Source organism: Prorops nasuta, unplaced genomic scaffold, assembly GCF_024137725.1.
Source record: "Prorops nasuta isolate Cenicafe-Biocafe unplaced genomic scaffold, Cenicafe_Pnas_1.2 PNAS00024, whole genome shotgun sequence".
NCBI classification, from domain to species: Eukaryota; Metazoa; Arthropoda; class Insecta; order Hymenoptera; family Bethylidae; genus Prorops; species Prorops nasuta.
The window spans coordinates 2926923-2945113 of NW_027116821.1; the positions used below are offsets into that span (position 1 = coordinate 2926923).

At 36.2% G+C, this 18191-nt stretch overlaps 3 protein-coding genes and 1 long non-coding RNA gene across 8 annotated transcripts; 2 read left to right on the plus strand and 2 right to left on the minus strand.

Annotated features, from left to right (window-relative positions):
• Positions 1-448: 448 nt before the first annotated feature.
• Eaat1 (Excitatory amino acid transporter 1) lies at positions 449-5588 on the plus strand. The gene is made up of 10 exons (XM_066740954.1): positions 449-847; positions 2778-3081; positions 3269-3452; positions 3847-3889; positions 4230-4269; positions 4336-4522; positions 4631-4864; positions 4942-5133; positions 5223-5357; positions 5443-5588. Exons 2-10 carry the CDS (start codon positions 2820-2822, stop codon positions 5585-5587), a joined length of 1422 nt encoding a protein of 473 aa, XP_066597051.1. The 5' UTR covers positions 449-847; positions 2778-2819; the 3' UTR covers position 5588.
• A 395-nt stretch (positions 5589-5983) lies between these two features.
• Positions 5984-6779, minus strand: Vps25 (vacuolar protein sorting 25). Its single transcript, XM_066740960.1, has 3 exons — positions 6639-6779; positions 6193-6557; positions 5984-6121 (listed from the first exon to the last, which is right to left on the minus strand). The coding sequence occupies exons 1-3, from the start codon at positions 6686-6688 to the stop codon at positions 6009-6011; spliced, it is 528 nt and encodes a 175-aa protein (XP_066597057.1). The 5' UTR covers positions 6689-6779; the 3' UTR covers positions 5984-6008.
• A 1945-nt stretch (positions 6780-8724) lies between these two features.
• LOC136781927 (inactive ubiquitin carboxyl-terminal hydrolase MINDY-4B) lies at positions 8725-13741 on the plus strand. Of its 5 annotated transcripts, XM_066740957.1 has the most exons (11): positions 8789-9692; positions 9794-9920; positions 11239-11324; positions 11402-11622; positions 11695-11923; positions 12005-12070; positions 12131-12201; positions 12263-12413; positions 12884-13083; positions 13170-13322; positions 13409-13741. In XM_066740957.1, exons 2-11 carry the CDS (start codon positions 9818-9820, stop codon positions 13452-13454), a joined length of 1326 nt encoding a protein of 441 aa, XP_066597054.1. In that variant the 5' UTR covers positions 8789-9692; positions 9794-9817; the 3' UTR covers positions 13455-13741. The 5 variants fall into 5 exon arrangements, with proteins under 5 accessions (XP_066597052.1, XP_066597053.1, XP_066597054.1 ...); XM_066740955.1 differs by lacking the exon at positions 9794-9920 and having other exon boundaries at positions 8725-8926; XM_066740956.1 differs by lacking the exon at positions 9794-9920 and having other exon boundaries at positions 8725-8926; positions 11719-11923.
• A 1080-nt stretch (positions 13742-14821) lies between these two features.
• Positions 14822-16269, minus strand: LOC136781685 (uncharacterized). Its single transcript, XR_010823958.1, has 3 exons — positions 16159-16269; positions 15557-15790; positions 14822-15479 (listed from the first exon to the last, which is right to left on the minus strand). It is a non-coding gene; the product is annotated as an uncharacterized lncRNA (long non-coding RNA).
• Between the last annotated feature and the right edge of the window lie 1922 nt (positions 16270-18191).

Sequence of the window (18191 nt, forward strand, 5' to 3'; positions counted from 1 at the left end):
GCTATTGTGTAAGAATTTTGCATGTGATAGAAATTGATAATACGTTCGAATGCTCGTGTTGGTGTAACAAGCGCACGATGAAATTAAAATGAATTAAACGACAGTAAAGTTTTATGTATTCACGGGGACGTTTCCGAATCTAAATTGGTTCCGCTCGTCTTATCACTGAAGCTATTAAATCTCATTAGTTTCGCACGTTTGAACTATAATAATTTTAAAAATAATCACTATATTGTTTATATTACTAAACTAGGGATGCTTTTTGAAAAAATGTCACTTATCAGTGTTAGAACTGTTTTCTTCGTTTTCCTTAATATGATTGTGCTTGAATAAAGGAGGAGTGGGAAATGGTGGAGGATAGCATGGAAGAGAAAGTAGAGATGAAAATAAGAAAAAAGGAGTGAGACGGGAATAAAAAGGGGGGAATTGCTGGCACTCACTCAGCAATGGAGGGGAAAGAGAAGAGACGGAATAAAGAGGCAGGGAGGGACTTATTATAAGAGTGAAGAAGAGGGACGGCTGATCTCTGATACTCTCACTCGTTCATGGACTAACACACGCTTAAACGCATTTACCGAACAACTTAACTTACACACAGTGGGTCGAAGGGCTCCCTGTTCATGTACAAAATTCCACGCAGTCGGAAACTGACGGTGATCGTGCTCGGACGAAATTCAAAAAAATTCACGCAGTACCTCTCACTTCATTTTCCAGATTACTGGAAAATTTTTCTTAGTTTCCCGGAGAAAAATAATAAAAATATATACAACTAGTACCGAGGTACTTATTGGTTCTCGCGAATTCTCCACTGTCTAGCTGATATTTTCAGATTTTTCCACTTTTCGAGGTAAGATTTTCCAACTTTTCCAAAAAAAAATTTAACGAGACTTTCGATGCAATCACAGCCTGTAACCTGTTAACATTGATACGCTATAATGAATCTCTTACCAGCTGTTCCTTTTCCCGCTTATTTTGCTAACGAGCAAAAGTCAATATTTTCTCGTTGGTCTTTGTCTTAACCGTCGTTGCAAATTTTCACGGTTTTGAGTGGATTTTAGCGAGGATCGTGCGTTTTGCAATGTTTCCCGTTGTACCGAGGAGTTTTCCCGTTACGACGTCGCGCATTTGCTATAGTTAGCAACGCGTGTTGCGTTGTACCCGGCTTTTACATTACATTCTCGCATGGCACGGAAAAGCATGGGAGAACGTTGCACGTCTTACAATTTTTTTATGATGTAGAGGTAACACTTCTGCAGGATGATGCAGGATTAACTAGCCATTCACTGATTTTTTCTCAAAATAAACACATTCAATAACGTCTATTCACTTATGCCAGTGCTTGGTGTGATCTTTTACCTTTAAATAAATAACCATAAGTATATCTCTCCTTTATCTTCTTTACAAGATAAGCAATTGGCTACAGCGTGCCGCTTTAAGATCCCATTTCGCGACATATCTTTTAATCGCAAAATTGAGCACTCTCGAAATTTAGACTAAAGCGATCAATTACATATATTAATAATTTTCAATGAAACAACGCCTGATTGTAACAGAGCCGAAGCATTGATTTTCAAATTTCCTATTATTATATCAGCACCCAGCGTAAAATAGTAATATATTATTTTTAATATCCTCTCATTGCGTCCCACATTTTCCACTCGATGAATTTTTTCCATACAATCAAGGACGCCTCTTGCTCAATACTTTTCTCAACGCGGTCAAACGTTTTGATGATGCATGGACCAAACAAAAAAGAAAAGTTTGGCAATGACCCTAATAAGGATGACACGAGCTGGCTTGTAAATTGGACAGCTCCCATGTTGTTTCCTTTTTTTCTGTAACGCTGAGACGTTTTTTCCCGTGGACCAAGGTCTTTCGCGCGTTGCTCGTCAATTCGGTGAAGCATAGCGATGAATTTGCGGGAATTTAATGCAATTAAAACCGGAAGTATAAATATCTGAGCGGTCCCAGCTAGTATAATCTGCTTTGGGTTAATTAATCCCAACAATGAACGAATTGTCCCTCTGAATTCCTTCCTGTAACTCGATGAATCAGTTTACACTCCAGCCTCTACCAAATATTCAAGTTTTTTCTCTCACAACGTCTTGTCTACGTCCCAAATTAGTTTTCTCGGTAAAGAATTTTTTGTCGACAAAAACGATCGGGATGAATCTATATTATTAATCAGCATCAATAAGAGCGAAGGATTTCTGTTGCCACAGACACGTTACCGGATGCCTTATCGACGAAATTATCGAAAAGGTTGGCCAGCACAAATTCATCATGTTAATTCCTAATTTCTTGATTAGCTCATCCGGCACATCTCGACAGAAATAAAAGATTAATGTAGTTTTAACAGGTTTGTACTGGATGAACATTACGTACATATTATATATACACACATAATAACTGAGCTCCCAATATACGGCAATATTTTCCAAGATATGCGATAAGGGGAAATTCGTCTCGTGCAAAGAAGCATAGAGGGGAGGAACGGAGGAACAGGGCCTGGATTTACAGGTCAACAAAGAAAAACTGAGTTGTTGTGAAGGATACTTACCTGGAAAAGACGGGGTAAAACGAATTCTCAGGCAAACGCTAAACAGCGCGAATAAAAACTTGTTTATGGAAGGAATCAAAGGTTGATACAATAGGAGGATTATAATACGGTTTCTGTGAATTGAAGTTTAATGTTTACTCTCTTTTATTCTGAAGGGTGAATAGAAGTCTCTACCTTTCTACCCTTTGTATATAAATACTCTCAATTTTTGTTGCAGGTTGCAGGAGTGTCAACGAAACAGGAAAATCAAAATAAAAACATGGTGAACCACAAGGTGAAAAAATGGAAGAATTGCATGTCGGAGAACGCGTTGACCGTGTTGACGATTTTCGGAGTACTTGGAGGTGTCGCTCTGGGATTTATTTTAAGATCCTCGAAAGAAGAGGAATGGACCAAGAGGGAAATTATGTATATTCAGTTTGTTGGAGATATTTTTCTGCGGATGCTCAAAGCTTTAATTCTGCCCCTCATCGTGGCTAGTATCGTTAGTGCGATTGGAAGTCTGGATCTTAGTTTATCAGGTAAATTTTGAATTTTTTTCTGCTGCAGTAAGTTGAAACAGAATAGTTATTGAATTTTCCTGCCCTAACTCGTTACAGGAGTGTAACGATACAAATAATTATTGTTTTCGTTCCTTCTCTATCGTCTTTGTTGTAATTTCAAAATGCATTAGTTAAACAAAACAAAATAATAATAAACTGTTTACAGGAAAAATTGGTATGAGATCATTGTATTATTATGGAACGACAACGATAAGTGCCGTGATACTTGGCATAATCCTTGTATTGATAATCAGGCCAGGTGAGATCAGTGGCCATTCGTTTGTTGCAAATGAAGACCTGGCACCTCCCAGAAATGTAACCACTGTTGATACACTATTGGATCTAGTCAGGTATTTATCAATCCTGATAATTAAGTCTCCATACCTAAGATAACACCCGGTAATTAGCAAGAAACTCAATCAACGGCATATTTATTGCAATTTTAATAAAAGTCTTGAATATCTTTTTTACAAGTTCTTGTTAATTTAATTGAGAAACTTTATGTCACTCCTTTTAAGTTTCGCGTTTTAATGTTATAGCTATCTTGCAAAAACATTCTGAAATTACATAAATCACGGTTGTCGTACAAATTTAAAAATAAGAGTAAAAGGAAATGTTTCTTCTTGCTTAATCGCACGGGTATTTGCGAGTCTTGATAAGACCTTAATTGTCTGGCAGATAAGACAATAAACAAATAAAAATCAATATTAGAAGTCATGTGAATGACTGACATTTTTTTTGCAGGAACGTTTTCCCACCGAATCTAATCCAGGCTTGCCTGGCCCAAGTAGGTATAAAGAAACCTATTATACGTGTTGCGCGTGTATGTAGGTCAGACATAACAAAAAAAGGCAAAAGGGGAATCTTCGATAAGAGTTCGTCAAATTCCAGTAAAAACTGAATAAAACCAAAACTGAAGTTAACGCTGGAATCGACAATTTATCTATTCCAGTCGAAGAACACCCCAGTCTCTCATTATCAAAAATAATTGTTATCTCTTTTCCTACGTCGATTCTTTTATCCTATTTTTGTTTTTTTTTTCAAGCTGTAAAAATGAATATCAGTATAAATCATCGCGAGCTCGACGATTACAAATTTAATAAAATGTGAATTTTTCCTGTTTTCAGTATCGAACTAAATTAACTGAACCAAAAAACATGACAAATGGTAATTTCAGATTTTAATTTAAATGAAGAATTGGAGAAGAAGTAACTGATCCTTTGTTACTTACAGTACACAGTATAAATGATTGGGATATATCCCATGTTTATGCCGATGGAACAAACACCCTGGGATTGGTGATCTTTGGAATAGTCATTGGAATCACATTAGGAAAAATGGGAGAATCTGGAAAACCATTATTGGATTTCTTTAATTCTTTGTCTGAAGCTATGATGATCATTACCAACTGGGTCATCTGGTACGAATTTCATTATAAATTTCACTGTGATATCTCAGTTATATCTTATTTTGTTAAAATTTTACAAAACTTTCATACAAGTTTAATTGTTAATTTTTTTGTTTTGAGGGTGTCTCCCATAGGTGTATTATTTTTGGTAGCTGCAAAGCTTCTGGAGATTGAAGATTTCGGTGCCATAGTAGGCCAGTTGGGCCTATACTTCCTTACAGTGCTGATTGGTCTGTTTCTTCATGGATTTGGAACTCTTTCGGTCATTTATTTTGTCTGCACCAGAGAACTACCATTTAAGAATATTGGAAAAATGGGTCAAGTACTGGTGACAGCATTTGGAACCGCCTCCAGGTAATGTTATGATTAAGGATGACAGATGAGAAGAGGAAAAACCAACGTTTAATTATCTGATATTGAATAAAATTCAGTTCTGCAACTTTGCCAGTCACCCTACAATGTTTGGATAATATGGGAGCTGATCCCAGAATCACCAGATTTGTCGTTCCAATAGGAGCAACTATCAATATGGATGGTACCGCACTTTATGAGGCTGTAGCAGCTATTTTCATTGCTCAGGTCAGGGGAATCCAGCTCACACTGAGCAATGTGATTGGTATCAGGTAAAAACTTGTTAGATAGATGAAATTAAAAATTTCAATTAATATCTCGACGAATGAAGATTCCATGAATAAATTAAAATTATTTTTAGTCTCACTGCAACAGCAGCTAGTATAGGTGCTGCTGGAATCCCTCAAGCTGGTCTTGTTACAATGGTGATGGTCTTGGATACAGTTGGTCTACCTGCTGAAGATGTGACTCTGATTATCGCAGTTGATTGGCTACTGTAAGTTCTCTCATCAAATATTAAATTTTTACTCATATGTTTATTTTACTTAACATAATTGGTTCTAATTTTTGTATATATGCAGAGACAGATTTAGAACAACTGTGAACGTGATGTGCGATGCCCTTGGGGCCTGTATAATTGAACACATGAGCAGAGGCGAGATTGAGAATATTGAAAAAGAAAAGGCAGATGAACAAAATGAAGCTATCGATCTTACGCAAATATAAAAGACTGAGATATCAAATTGAGCTTCATTCATTAATCTCGACGACAATAATATATATCTCAACGGTTGGTCATTTTCTATATATAAATCTACATACGTTTATTGACTCTGAGAAATATTTTTGGATCACCATACAATACTTAATCATCCGTACTTATTTATTAGAATTTTACCGCACGAAAATGTTGAATATGTCGTAGAAAATATTTATATTGATTTAACATAAAACAACAAAAGTTACTTTGAACTTAAAACTGTACATAAAATATCTGTATGTTACTTAAAAGATGTAATAAAACCACGTTTTAATATATATATATATATATATATATATATATATATATAAATGTGTATTTATCAAATAACAAACTGAATCAATTCTTAAGCTTTTTTGTGTAGATATTATTTACTTCTTTGTAACTCTAGAAAAATTTAACACCTTGGTTCTCATCAAATAACATTAATTCAACTTTCTTGCTAGCTTCTAGTGTTCTCAATGATCTTATCAATACTTCTGTGTCAAGTCCATGGAACTCTATAAATAAAGGAGTATACAATAGTACAATAATGAACATGATACTTATAGGAAAAATAATATGCTCATACCTTGCTCAGTTGTGTCATCACCTTGAGTTAATTCATAAAAGGTACATACAGATCCAATGAATCCATTTTCCTGAGCCCAAGTGTATATTATATCTCCCCATTCCTCCAAAGTATGCCAATATACTAGCCACCTTTGTTTTGTTTTATCAAGAGGACTGGCATTACCTGATCTAGCTAATTCTTCCAGTACTAATAAAACAACTTCAGAAGGTAGTTTTCGATTAATTGAAGTATTATTGAATAATGGAGTGGAATGAATCTCTCTAATGTCTACAATAGATTGTTTTGTACAGCGATAATATTCCAAAACAAGACTCTTCCAAGCTGTCAGCTGCTTCTCCTTAGTCTCTGCATGTGGCTGCAAACTAACAACAAAACATATTTTGTGAAAAAAATAAATAATCATTAACAATAAATTATTACAGATTTTTAAAACTGATACTCACGTGTAAAAAGGTGGAAAGCTGTATTGCCAAGGCCATTCTATTTCCGCCATTCTATCTGAATTTAATTAGTTTGATTCAATTTTTGTATTAATACAGTACATCATGCAATTAACAGCTATAGTTTTTTACTGCTTCTACTAGTTCAACAATGATTATTGAAGGTTATGTTTGCCTTGTCGAACTGACAGAGTCATTTTACCGACAATCTGCCTAACCTTACCGTCTTACTGCGTCTTACCGACTGATAACTCTAAACTAAAATCTAAAGAGGCCGCTGCTATATCATTTCATCCCTTATTTTGAAATTTTGAATTCTCAAAAATTATAAAATGAACTGTACTAGCTAGTTTTTAACTTAAACTTGAATAATTAGAAAGAAAGATACAATTATAAGTTAAAAGTTAAACACATTAATGAAGGTAAAAAGTTTTATAGGGAAATAAAAAGCACATGTAGTAAAAAAAGAAAAGCATTACTTTGTACAATAGAGATTCGTGAATGCTTGTTATTCGATTGCGTTTGGCGTAAATCTTTTGGCGGATATGGGTCAATAACATAACGGAAATAATTTGCGAAGGAAACAAATTATTCTTGGTGGGTGTGCAAACACCATTCTCGTGAAACGGGACTATAAGTAATGGTATGAAATTCTGGAAACGGCGGGTGCTTATATTGGTTTGCGTCACGAAAGCAGAGTGGAAACTAAAGCTAAAGTGTATTTGGCCTCACATTCTTCGTTAAGTAAGTGCGATGTCCATTCGACTGATTTTAATCCTTCACGCCAAAAGATTCAAACCGCGTATCCATTTACCTACTACTAAGTGACCGATAAACAGTAAAAATTCAATTGTGTTATTTTCAACGATAAATTAATTAATTTACCATTTTGCAGTTTAAATAATTCACGATTGAAAGAAAATTATTCCTCTCGTACATTTATTTCCAAAGGCTTCGATTATATATTAGCCCCCAGCGTGATTAATGCTGTGAAGATAGCTGGATTTTCGTGTATTGTTAATTTATGCGAAAGCTCGTAATTTGCATGATTGTAAAGCTGCGAAGCGTAAAAGGTAAAATATCATTTGCAAGAAAATAGGAAGGATGAAGCAATGCAAAATCCAATGAAGAGATTCAGCACTATTGCAAAAGTTGTGGCAACCTGTTTCTCATGCCAGTACAGATCCTGTGGTAAGAAGAAAATTAAATTTACAAACATTTTCAACCAAAAACAATATTATAAAATAAAAAAAAACATACCAATAAATTTATTTTCATTTACAGATCTTCGTAGAAATTAGTAAACAGATGATAAAACCAATTGACAAGATCATTTTTCGCTTGGAAGCGAAAATAGTGGTTTTAATTAAACTGAATTCGATCGATGGCAAAATTTGATGTAACAGCACGCGAACCCAATCAATAATTAAATTTTACTAGGATTCCAATGTATTCTCTGTCCATATTGTTTTTGTATTTTTAGCATTGATGAAAAATCTGTCGGATGATGTCGATCTAGTATAAAAGGGAAAGGGTGGAGGAGTAGGTTAATAATGGGGAAGATGGGGGGGGGAGGGTTCCTCGATATGTCAGTAAAATACTCGAGTGGAAAAATGTCTGTATTCGTTATTCGTATAACACAAGTTCGGAGGTGGCTCGTTCCTGGTACTACGCCACCCTTTCAAGTCGAATATGAAATATTCGTCTATATTTCCAGAATCCTTTAACACCTTGGGTCTTGGCCAAGCAAAGTCTATTAATTCCTAAGGCGAACTTGAGCCAAGCGAACACAACTTGTACCTGCCCCTACAGTGACGGAGCAGCCAATTTTCGACTCCCTACAAAAGTATACAAGATATCACCTTGTTGACCGCCAATTATACAACGTATATGTATGAAAAGACGAGTTAACTCGTCACCGGTCAACAAAGTGTTAAAAGTCGTTGTCAAGCTGGAACCTTAAGAGATCTGGTTCTAAGTAAAAAACTTTTGTAACGTTATTTTATTCAGTCCTTACTGCCAACTTCATGGGGATCGTGTGGACTGTGGAATTCCACTGCTCTCGCGTGCTCTTTCAATCCTTTATTTACTCACACTGGCACTAATGTACACGCATTCGCACATAACACTACTAAGAATTCGATTTCGCGTGTTCTCGCACTTGTATTACATACTCAATAAGATTCTAACTAGTAGTTCCTACAAACTTGGAAAATTATCTCAACAATGTATCTCGCTGAAAAAAACTAAATTTACTGCACTTAAAACATTTAAATTTATTCAATACAAAGGTAATTTTAATAATCGATCTGATCCAATATTATTTAATAACTGTACGTTTTGGTCGATATTTGCTAATATTACCTCATCTAGTCGATATTGTGTAATTTGATCTGTTCTTATCGGATGTTGGCCGATGGTATCGGTAAAATTGGTTGGAATAACTCGATTTCGGGTAAGAAAGGTTAGAACTACGATTAGAAGCGAGGTTAGGATGGCTGGCAAGTCAGTAGTTGGGCTTGTAATGGATATAGGCAAGGATAATAAAGCGAAGGCGATAACAGGAGTGAGATTAGGGGCCTTTGGCCGCTGCAGTATTGTAGAAACCGACGGAAAGCTCATTGTATACGCAACTATAAAAGCTGCCGAGTCTACGCGAGCAATGTCAGTACACGTGTGTAACAATTACTCGAAACACCCTCAAAACCAGCTCGAATAAACGCTGCACCGCCAATAGAAATTTTCGTTGCAACTTTTTTCCATCCAATCAGCGGGTTTGGTGGCGCTAGTGCACTTCTAGTGAGTTTTTCCAAAATGGGCGGCCATCTTGAATTATTGCTGATCCTACGAAACTGTTTATCGATTATTGATAATTATCAAATTTTATACGATCGCCAGCTGTTCAACAATACTTCTCAACTATAACCTTCAAAACAAGTTTTCGAAGGAAATAACGATTTTTGGCGAGTTCAAATGAAACAAAGTAAAATTAGTGACTGTGGAGTGGAGAGAGTTTTTGGATGAAAATTTCTTTTGTTTATAACGACAGTGGAGAAGGTACGGTAGGAAAAGCGTGTCAGATCGATTTCGTGTGGTGTTAAATAGCTCTCGAAATAGCGTTCACATTTTGCTAGATAAGTTTTCGTCGATCCCCTTAGGTTATTGTGTGTTTCGTGTGAAGAATGAGCGAGGCGGCCGGATTCGATGCAAATTCGGAAAAACCCGCCAAACTTGGAAAATGCAGTGAGGTTCGAAAGGAGAAACCTGTTTATCTTCGCGATCGAGGTAAATTAATTAGAAAATGATCGTCCAGTTTTTAAGACACATTTCTAAATCAAGTCCCTCCTGCAAAGTCAACAATTATTATTTAAGACCTTGTGGAAAATTGTTGAAACGAACCTATAACCAGAACTTTTCTGTGAATGAAGTTAATGTGATCAAATTTTCCTTCGGGTAGAATTTAATAAAACATATATACAAGCGAATTTTGGCAAATCGGTTGGTGCACGTGTTGGCTCCCTACAATTCATAAACGACTATATCTTGATTAAAGTTGATCACGCAATTCGCATTGAGAATTGGCCGTGTCAGACACATCGTATACAGGCGTCTGAGCCACCCCGAAAAGCGAGACTTTCGAATGATAGATGATACGATTAATACACATACAAACAAATTATGCAAACCTGATCCACATATACATTTATATAATCCACACGACTTAGCTCGATCGAATGGAACTATTTATTCACTCTACTTTCCACCTACGTGCATGCAAAAGCAAAACTACGTGTTTTCGTGTTATGTCTTCCTTTTCTTTCACAGTATACCCATCCTTTTCCCCACTCTTTATCCCACCAAACGTCTATCCAATTCACAACACGCATACCAAAATTTTTTTCTTCTCCAGTATTCAATTAATTTGGGTTGATCCTTCAACATTTAACATTTCATACTTTCACTCTTCTAATTATATAAATACTGTCTCTGTATATTGAAATTTTACAAATAAATAAGGTTTGTACAAAAATTGTGCAGAGGCCTGGAATATCGATTTAATTTATTTTTAGTCCTGCTACTTTATATCTTTTACATCGATGAGCTCAAATTTGAAGTATCGGTGGTTGTCAAAGTTGAATTTATGGCGAATCGGAATATCATGTGTTATTGTAGTATCCTTTGGTGCCGTTTGTCTTTCGGACAGTCGAATTGACACGTTTCGTGCCGGCTGTCACAACTTTGTGAGAAGTTTGCACGGATGACAGCTGACATACCTATATAAACCCTCCAAATTTTCGAATGATAGTCAATTGATGGCCGATACCCAATCGGTGAACTTCTGAGAATACCCAATTTCTATCGAGGACTCTCCACACTTGCTTCCTCGATCATTTTACGCGGCGGAAAAATTGTCTTTCAAACTTTCCGGGAGATATGCTTTTATCCACAAGGGCTGCGAGGTGTGCAGCATTGATGGCTGAACCGGATGAGCTTTATCCAGGTGGAATGGTCCACAAACAGACTCTATTCTGAGAAATTAAAAATGTATATTAATTTACCATTGAAAAAAATAACATTTTGGTGTTCCATTCTTCTGTTTCAGAGAGAATCATCTATCCAAGGAATACAAGGACACTGGCTAAAACTGTTGTTACAGGAGGAACACCAATAAACGAAGAAACCTGCACGGTACAAAAGTTGCATGATGGATGAAAGCAGCTGATATATTGAAAAAGTAATTATTAAATATTGGACTGCTGATTCAGGCTCTTAGAAGTTTGGTCTTTGGCAACTGTACGAATCCACCTCGTGCCGAATGGTCCAGAACTGGTTTGACGCTTCGCCCATATGGACAGAGTTTGGCTTTTGGCTTGAGAGCAGCGAGGAACACGACAAGAGGCATGGTCACAGCTGTTCAGGCCATTATGCTCAAACATTTCTTATTCAAGATAAAAAAACAAGAAAATACCAGCTGTTTACCTGACACGTAAGCTTCTGCTCTTTTTCATAATGAAATTTTGTTTCAATAATTCAACATTCTCTGGAATTTCTTAACAAGCCTTCTAAAGCCTTGCTACGACAGACAAATCGAAGTTTTGGTATCTGCAATTTCCGAGGTGATTTGGAGATGTGCCGGTGGGTTTTCTCAAGCCACTCCTAGCTCCTACAGTGCAAAGGTCAGTGATAAGGTCAACGATCAGCCACCAAAAGCCATTGTGGTTCTTCCTCAAAAAATACAGTACGTTCAACATTGCACTCAGTACTTCCAGGACGGACTTACGGAAACCGTAAATATCTGTAAAACATATGATGTTTTAATTTAAGAATATTACAGTATTAATTTTGTATATTGATCAATCTCTTTTAAGCTACATATTTTTGAGTTTACGTCCCTGGAGGATCTGGAAATATTTATTAAAAGATATTTGTACTTGGTAAGCTACAATTTAGAGTATTTCAATCTGAAAAATAAAGACTACATTGGTATTTTTTAGTTCCAAGATGAGGGTGGTCCAGGTGCCATTTTGCTTTTGTACAGTGCTATTATGTCTAGAGGATTGGCAAAGTAAGAATGAGAAATAATGATGTTTTGTTTAAAAATAAATACTGTGCATACTGATTTTTAGGGTTAAGGGTGATCTAGAGGAATCCAAGACTTCTGTACTGGGTGGTTGTTCCGAGGAAGGCCCTATTTGTGTGGTGACCTTGATGCTCACTGGCAGAGCGTCTCCTTATCTTCACAACGGAGTTCTTCACGTTGGCGATGAAGACACTTACGTAAGAAAGGACCAAACTGGATAGAACGTTAAAGATCTCACTAATATAATTTTACATTTTTTTACTCATTTTCCAATATTTTATAAATAATAAATTTGCAAATTACAATATTAAAATGATCAAACGTGTCAAATCCAGTTCAAGAACGTTCCAAATATGTTTCTGACACTATTTGTACTGTAAAATACCCTTGCAATAGTTTTGATTAAGATGTGTTTCAAGGGGTGTTACAGCAGAGAATGATATTTCTGGTTTTAAAGATTGAAAATTTAGAAAAAGCTTCTAATGGTTCCAATTTATATTCTGTAAAATATAGTCATCAAACTTTGGAGATATTTTTGACATTTTATCCATAATATGTGCGATAGATAATTATTAAGCATCGTTTTAAAATAAAAGCTTATTTATCATTACTTCCACCAATAATAATTAACAATTGATCACATTTGGTGGTATAAAATGAATTGAAGGCTGTCGCTCAATGGGGCATCTTGATTCGAAGCGAAATTGGTTTCTTGGTATACGAGGGGGACAATCGTGACAATAGGCAGCCTGGTTCAAGACTGAAGACGCCCAGTTTACCAATTTGGGTCACTTTATGTGTTGGACACCATGGAGTACTCTTCAACACAAACAGAGAATTGCTGAGGAATTATCATGCTGAAAGAAGGTACTATAAATATAATTATTTAACCTGTTCTTATTGATCAAGCGCTCAAGAAGAAAACCTTAAGAAATAATCAAAAACTGTACCAGATTCGAGGTACAATATTACACATGTGGCGGTAGTCATGCGACACTAATAGTGGATACCAGAGCCAACGAGAATGGATCCAGAACCGACATTTCCGGGAATAAAGAATGCGTCGATATGGCTGCTACACCTTTGGAAAAATTAATTAGATCCAAGTACATCTTGAATTATTAATAATTATTACCTATAAATATTTGTATAATATTACCGTCAAGGATTGATTTACATAATTACTTTTCAGATGGCAGGATGCAAAGATTCAATGGAGCGGTGCACCGGTGCTTTGAACGAAGATTTTGAATAAATTCTCATTATAAGTCATTGTTGTTACGAGTCATCAACTAATTTACCGATTAAAATAAAGATAAGTGTTTGTATAAGGTTCACAGATCTGTTTTCTTATTGTCGCTAAACACTGTGCAAAATTTCTTTATTTTCAACTCTTTCTCCTTGGATACGATAGCGAAAAGGATAACCGAGTCATCGAAGATCAATTTCCCAGCGTGAATCGCCACGGATCATCGGTCTGTGAAACGATCTTGCCTCGCCATATCAGGGTCGTGAGAACCGAAACTTTTACGCCCTGAGCCGTGGAACTCCAAATCAATCCAATTGAGGATAAAATAAACATTTATATAAATTTATAGAAATTCAGATGAGAAATACCATGCACTGGTGTGTAAAATACTTATAAAGGCACTCGCTTCATTTCTCGATGATCTGCAAGGTCAAAGGGTCCTGAAGAACATCTGCACAAAGGATAAACGATTAAATTAAAATTCTTGTCCAATATGTGTCTACCTGAGAATCTAGATAAGAGTAATGTTATCACCCTAAGAAGCATGAGAGGATCCTTCGAATACAAAAAATTCAAATGATGGCGATATGTATCATATGTAAGGATAAACTGTAATGAAATTGTATTAATTCCTTGATAATAATGTTCAAGGTTGGGGGGTCTTCTGCAAACTTAAAGGGGTTGAGTGGTGCGTTATGAGGGAAAGCGTAGTTTTTGTGAGTGTCTTGTAGACCGAGGCTGCACCTGTTCGTTGCTTATTCGAGGTGTCCCCTCTTGTAGTCGGACTTCGGAGGGCCGACAATCGACAATGGAGGGCACAACGGCCACTTCCCGAGTGCCGTTCAACTCGACAGCTGCACGTCCAGCTCAGTTCACTTTAGTCGATCGACTCGACAACTTCAAACTCTTTTTATTTAGTATCCATACTACTCCATACTCCATACGCTGTTTCATCATCAGTCTAACTATACCGGTCAATCAATCACCCACACATTGTATTCAACCCTCAGCCTCTCTCCCTCTCTCTCTCTCTCTCTCTCTCTCTCTCTCTCTCTCTTTCTTTCTCTATTTTTTCTTTGTTTCCAAAACCTCTGAAGTGTTTCCAATCAGAACATTTTTAATAATTTCCAAGAAAAAAAAAGGTCTCTTTGTTTTTGTTTTACTTGACATTATTGTAATATTGACAAACAGTGCGTCGAACAAATAAGCTTTTGTCTCCGAAAGTTTATAAACAAAGTACTGTGCTCCTCGTGGTTGCTCTGTAACTTTTCTCCATCTAAATGAGAGTGTGTGGAAAAAATATGACAAGATTGTTTTTCAGTGAAATTGTTTGAATGGTTAAAAATTCCGGTGGATTTTATGGAATTCTTTCTAGAGAAAACCAATGCAGCTCCCAACAGATATTGTTCGTGGTTTGTAAACAATTTTTTTCTATTCATTTCGACACCTCTTAACGATATTTAAGACCTTTGTTTTGCTTTCCATTTACAAGAAGAAGCTGTAATTTTCATATTGCGTGTAACGTAGTTTAGTTTTGGTAAAGGAAAAGGGAGAAAGAACGAAAATCAAATTATGAGTCATGCAGTGAATTCGTGCCAATCACAGCCCGGCTTCCCTTCACGAAAAGCCTCCATGCTCCACAACTCATGCAACCTGAGGCCTAAGAGTGGATAAATTTCATGAAATGACCATTCTTTGAAAAATAATTAAAAAAAAAAATAGTAATTGCAGATGCTCGTAAACTTATACTCATAGCCATTAATAGTATTTTTTCAAGTTGAGTGATCGTCGTTTACGCTTGGCGAATCTTAGGCTCGCTTATCCTGCCCCAGTTATTCGAGTCCTGTAACAATCCTTTCAAAATAATCGAGTGTACATATATATCCCTCCTAAATAATTGAAGTCCACCATGATTCATTTTCCATAATATTTCCTCGTTATTTTAATTGAAGAATTTTGCTTAAAAAATATTTCCTCATACCGATAACCGTTGTATTCCTTATCAATGAATTACCTGCAAATAGTTATTAAATGTCATTGCACAGAAATCTTGCGATTAGCGGTGCATCGAAGTCTAAAATTCTGTCTTACGTTTCGTGTCTTCCAATAAATTTTTTGGTTCCACACAAGTGCATCTCTCACGTAATCAAAGAGTTTCTCCTTATGCTTTCTAGACACGCGTTATGCTTGCCCGCAAACATCGCTTGGCTAAGGATTTTATCGCTTTACACCGTCTGGGCAAATCATCCTTCCTCCCCTTTCACCACTGACACCGGGAAATCCGGAAATATCAAGTACTTCCGGCCGAAATTGTGCTATCTAAATCTGGAAGACAAAGAAACGCTCTGATTAGAAATTTTTTAAAGAGTAAATAGTAGAATAACAACAAAGTTTTCTTCAATTATAATCGCGAGAGTAAATCAATTTACTGTAAATTATATTAAGGAGACAAAGCAATTAATCGTAGCGATTACAATAATTATAATATTGTTAATCAATTATTATAATTGTTATTGTTTTCCAGATGCACCGGGCAATGTACGAAGGAACGAGCGGTGATGGTAAATCACTATGGGGAACAGCATATTAAATCTACTGTTTCTCCTTTTCTACGCAATCTCCGCCAGCACTGGACAACGTGAGTGCCATTAAACCAATAGCTAATTATGTAAGAAAATTTTGTCCCCACTCACCATGGACGAGAAATTGTGCAAGAATACAGGAATGCCATCGTAATTGCCTTCATTTTCAATGAAATGTTTATCAGATCTTATTTCCCAGTAACCGTAAATAAAGAAAAATTTGCACAATTGCACTCTACCGTGACCCCTTATTGTTATTCACGGTCCGCAGAAGTGGCTTAGAATCGTGAATTGATGCTGCTCGCTAACGGTATTCGAAAGGAAATTTAACTTTATTAATTTAATGCATCTTCCTGATCTCATTTCCCGTGAATGTTCGATAGATCTTCCCCTTATCGGGACTCTACCTGCGAAAAAGGGAACTAACATTTTCGATTCTTCTCCAGTAGTTAACTTCGCTACAAACCCTGGAAAGTCACTAGAAATAGTGAAATCAGAAAAAAAAAGTTATCTTCTCTGTTTTGATGCATTTGTCCAAAGAATTCTTCTTATTGTAGTCAGAGGAGCATTTTGTATGAAAAAAGGAGTTTTTGATATCGTAATATTGGGTGATTCATAACAGGAATGTTAAAAATAGCTATTCATTTGTGATATATTTTATTTTCCATGGATAATTAACTGATTATAAATATTTTATAATGAATCATTCAATTATACCTCTTACAGTAGAATTTCATTTCTTTCCCTACATATAAACACCTTTACACTTAATTCCTTAAAGTCTCTTAATTTGTAACAATAAGAAATAACGATGAATACTGCAATGAAAACATAAATAGAATATGCGAGAAAAAAGTGTGAACGAAATGAGGAAGGATAGGACCAAAGTAAGAATAGAGGTTAGATTTGCCGGGTAATTAAGAAAATGTGAGAAAATTAATGGGGCATGGCACGAAGTAGATAGAAAGGTGGAAAACTGGAAGTAATTTCTATTTCAACATTCTCACGAGAGAAAAAGTCTCTTTGTTTGACGATGTCACGAGCCAAGAGGCTCATTTAGCTGGATCTTGGTGCACACTTACTGGTGTTCAAACAGTAGCGTTTACTTAACAGGTTAAGTTGATCGCGTGTCTCGTGCTGAGAAATGCTAATCTTTATTCGGCGAGAAAACTGGAATATTCTCTGACATGAGTAAACGCTCTTACCCGGAGCCCTTAATTCACCCAATTCATCCAGTAACTACAACCTCTCATTACAATCTCACCCATCTATGTCAGAACTCTAGCTTCCGGTTTCATTCCTCCAATTATTAAACAAGAAAATTTCTCTTGCTCCCTCAATTTTCATAAACTACACCAATTTTGTATGAAAAGTGCTATTTTCTGTATAAAATGTTGAATTTTTCACATTTATTAACCTGTATTCTAATTAAGCTACAAGGTTATAAAAAAGTGTCAACAACAATCGTGGAACGTACCTCAAACATTCTCGAACTGAATTCGGTACATTGTAACATTTCAACAATGCTTTCGATACTACGTGGGCTATGTATATCTTAGTCAATCTTCGGGCAAATTCATTATTTTAAGCAATTTTGTAAATAACGTGGAGGAGGAGGGTCCAGGTAATAAAGTTTGAGGTTTCTAGTGGGCTAGGTGAAAACGGCGAAGCAGAGGAAAGAAACGGGAACGAGGAACGGGGCTGTATAAATAAGTCTGTAGTCTGTGTCGCTGTGTGGCGAGGCTTAACTTCTGCTAGAACAGAGCGGAACTTCGCTCCAGGGAAGCGAGATATCTACCCTCGCATAGAGTTTACAGGTGCTCGTTGCAGTTCATACTCGATTCTTCGCTATAGATTCTTCCTATTAGCTCTTCGATGTGTGCGTTACCTCGATTTATCCTCTCACACGACCTTAACCTAACTTACACAATCAAACACGATGTATATTCCATACAATATCATTCTCCTTCCACCTATGCACTTTTCTTTTTCACATTCTATTTATATTTTCTTTCTCTCACATTCCACGTAGTTCTCATTTCTGACCAAAGCCGTTATATTCGTGTGTTCGGAATGTAAATAAACTTTGATGGTGCGCGTAGTGCTTATTCGTAACTCCTTGTTTGCTTGTGTTTGGGCCAACG

Bases quoted from the DNA above. Each gene is read 5' to 3' on its own strand.
- Eaat1 (XM_066740954.1), top strand. From the start codon at position 2,820: ATGGTGAACCACAAGGTGAAAAAATGGAAGAATTGCATGTCGGAGAAC. The intron at 4,270-4,335 runs GTAATTTCAGAT...TGTTACTTACAG, and splicing joins ACCAAAAAACATGACAAATG to TACACAGTATAAATGATTGG. The intron at 5,358-5,442 runs GTAAGTTCTCTC...GTATATATGCAG, and splicing joins ATCGCAGTTGATTGGCTACT to AGACAGATTTAGAACAACTG.
- Vps25 (XM_066740960.1), bottom strand. From the start codon at position 6,688: ATGGCGGAAATAGAATGGCCTTGGCAATACAGCTTTCCACCTTTTTAC. The intron at 6,558-6,638 runs GTGAGTATCAGT...TTTTGTTGTTAG, and splicing joins AGCTTTCCACCTTTTTACAC to TTTGCAGCCACATGCAGAGA. The intron at 6,122-6,192 runs GTATGAGCATAT...CTTTATTTATAG, and splicing joins TGATGACACAACTGAGCAAG to AGTTCCATGGACTTGACACA.
- LOC136781927 (XM_066740955.1), top strand. From the start codon at position 8,740: ATGTACACGCATTCGCACATAACACTACTAAGAATTCGATTTCGCGTG. The intron at 12,414-12,883 runs GTAAGAAAGGAC...AATGAATTGAAG, and splicing joins TTGGCGATGAAGACACTTAC to GCTGTCGCTCAATGGGGCAT. The intron at 13,323-13,408 runs GTACATCTTGAA...ATTACTTTTCAG, and splicing joins GAAAAATTAATTAGATCCAA to ATGGCAGGATGCAAAGATTC.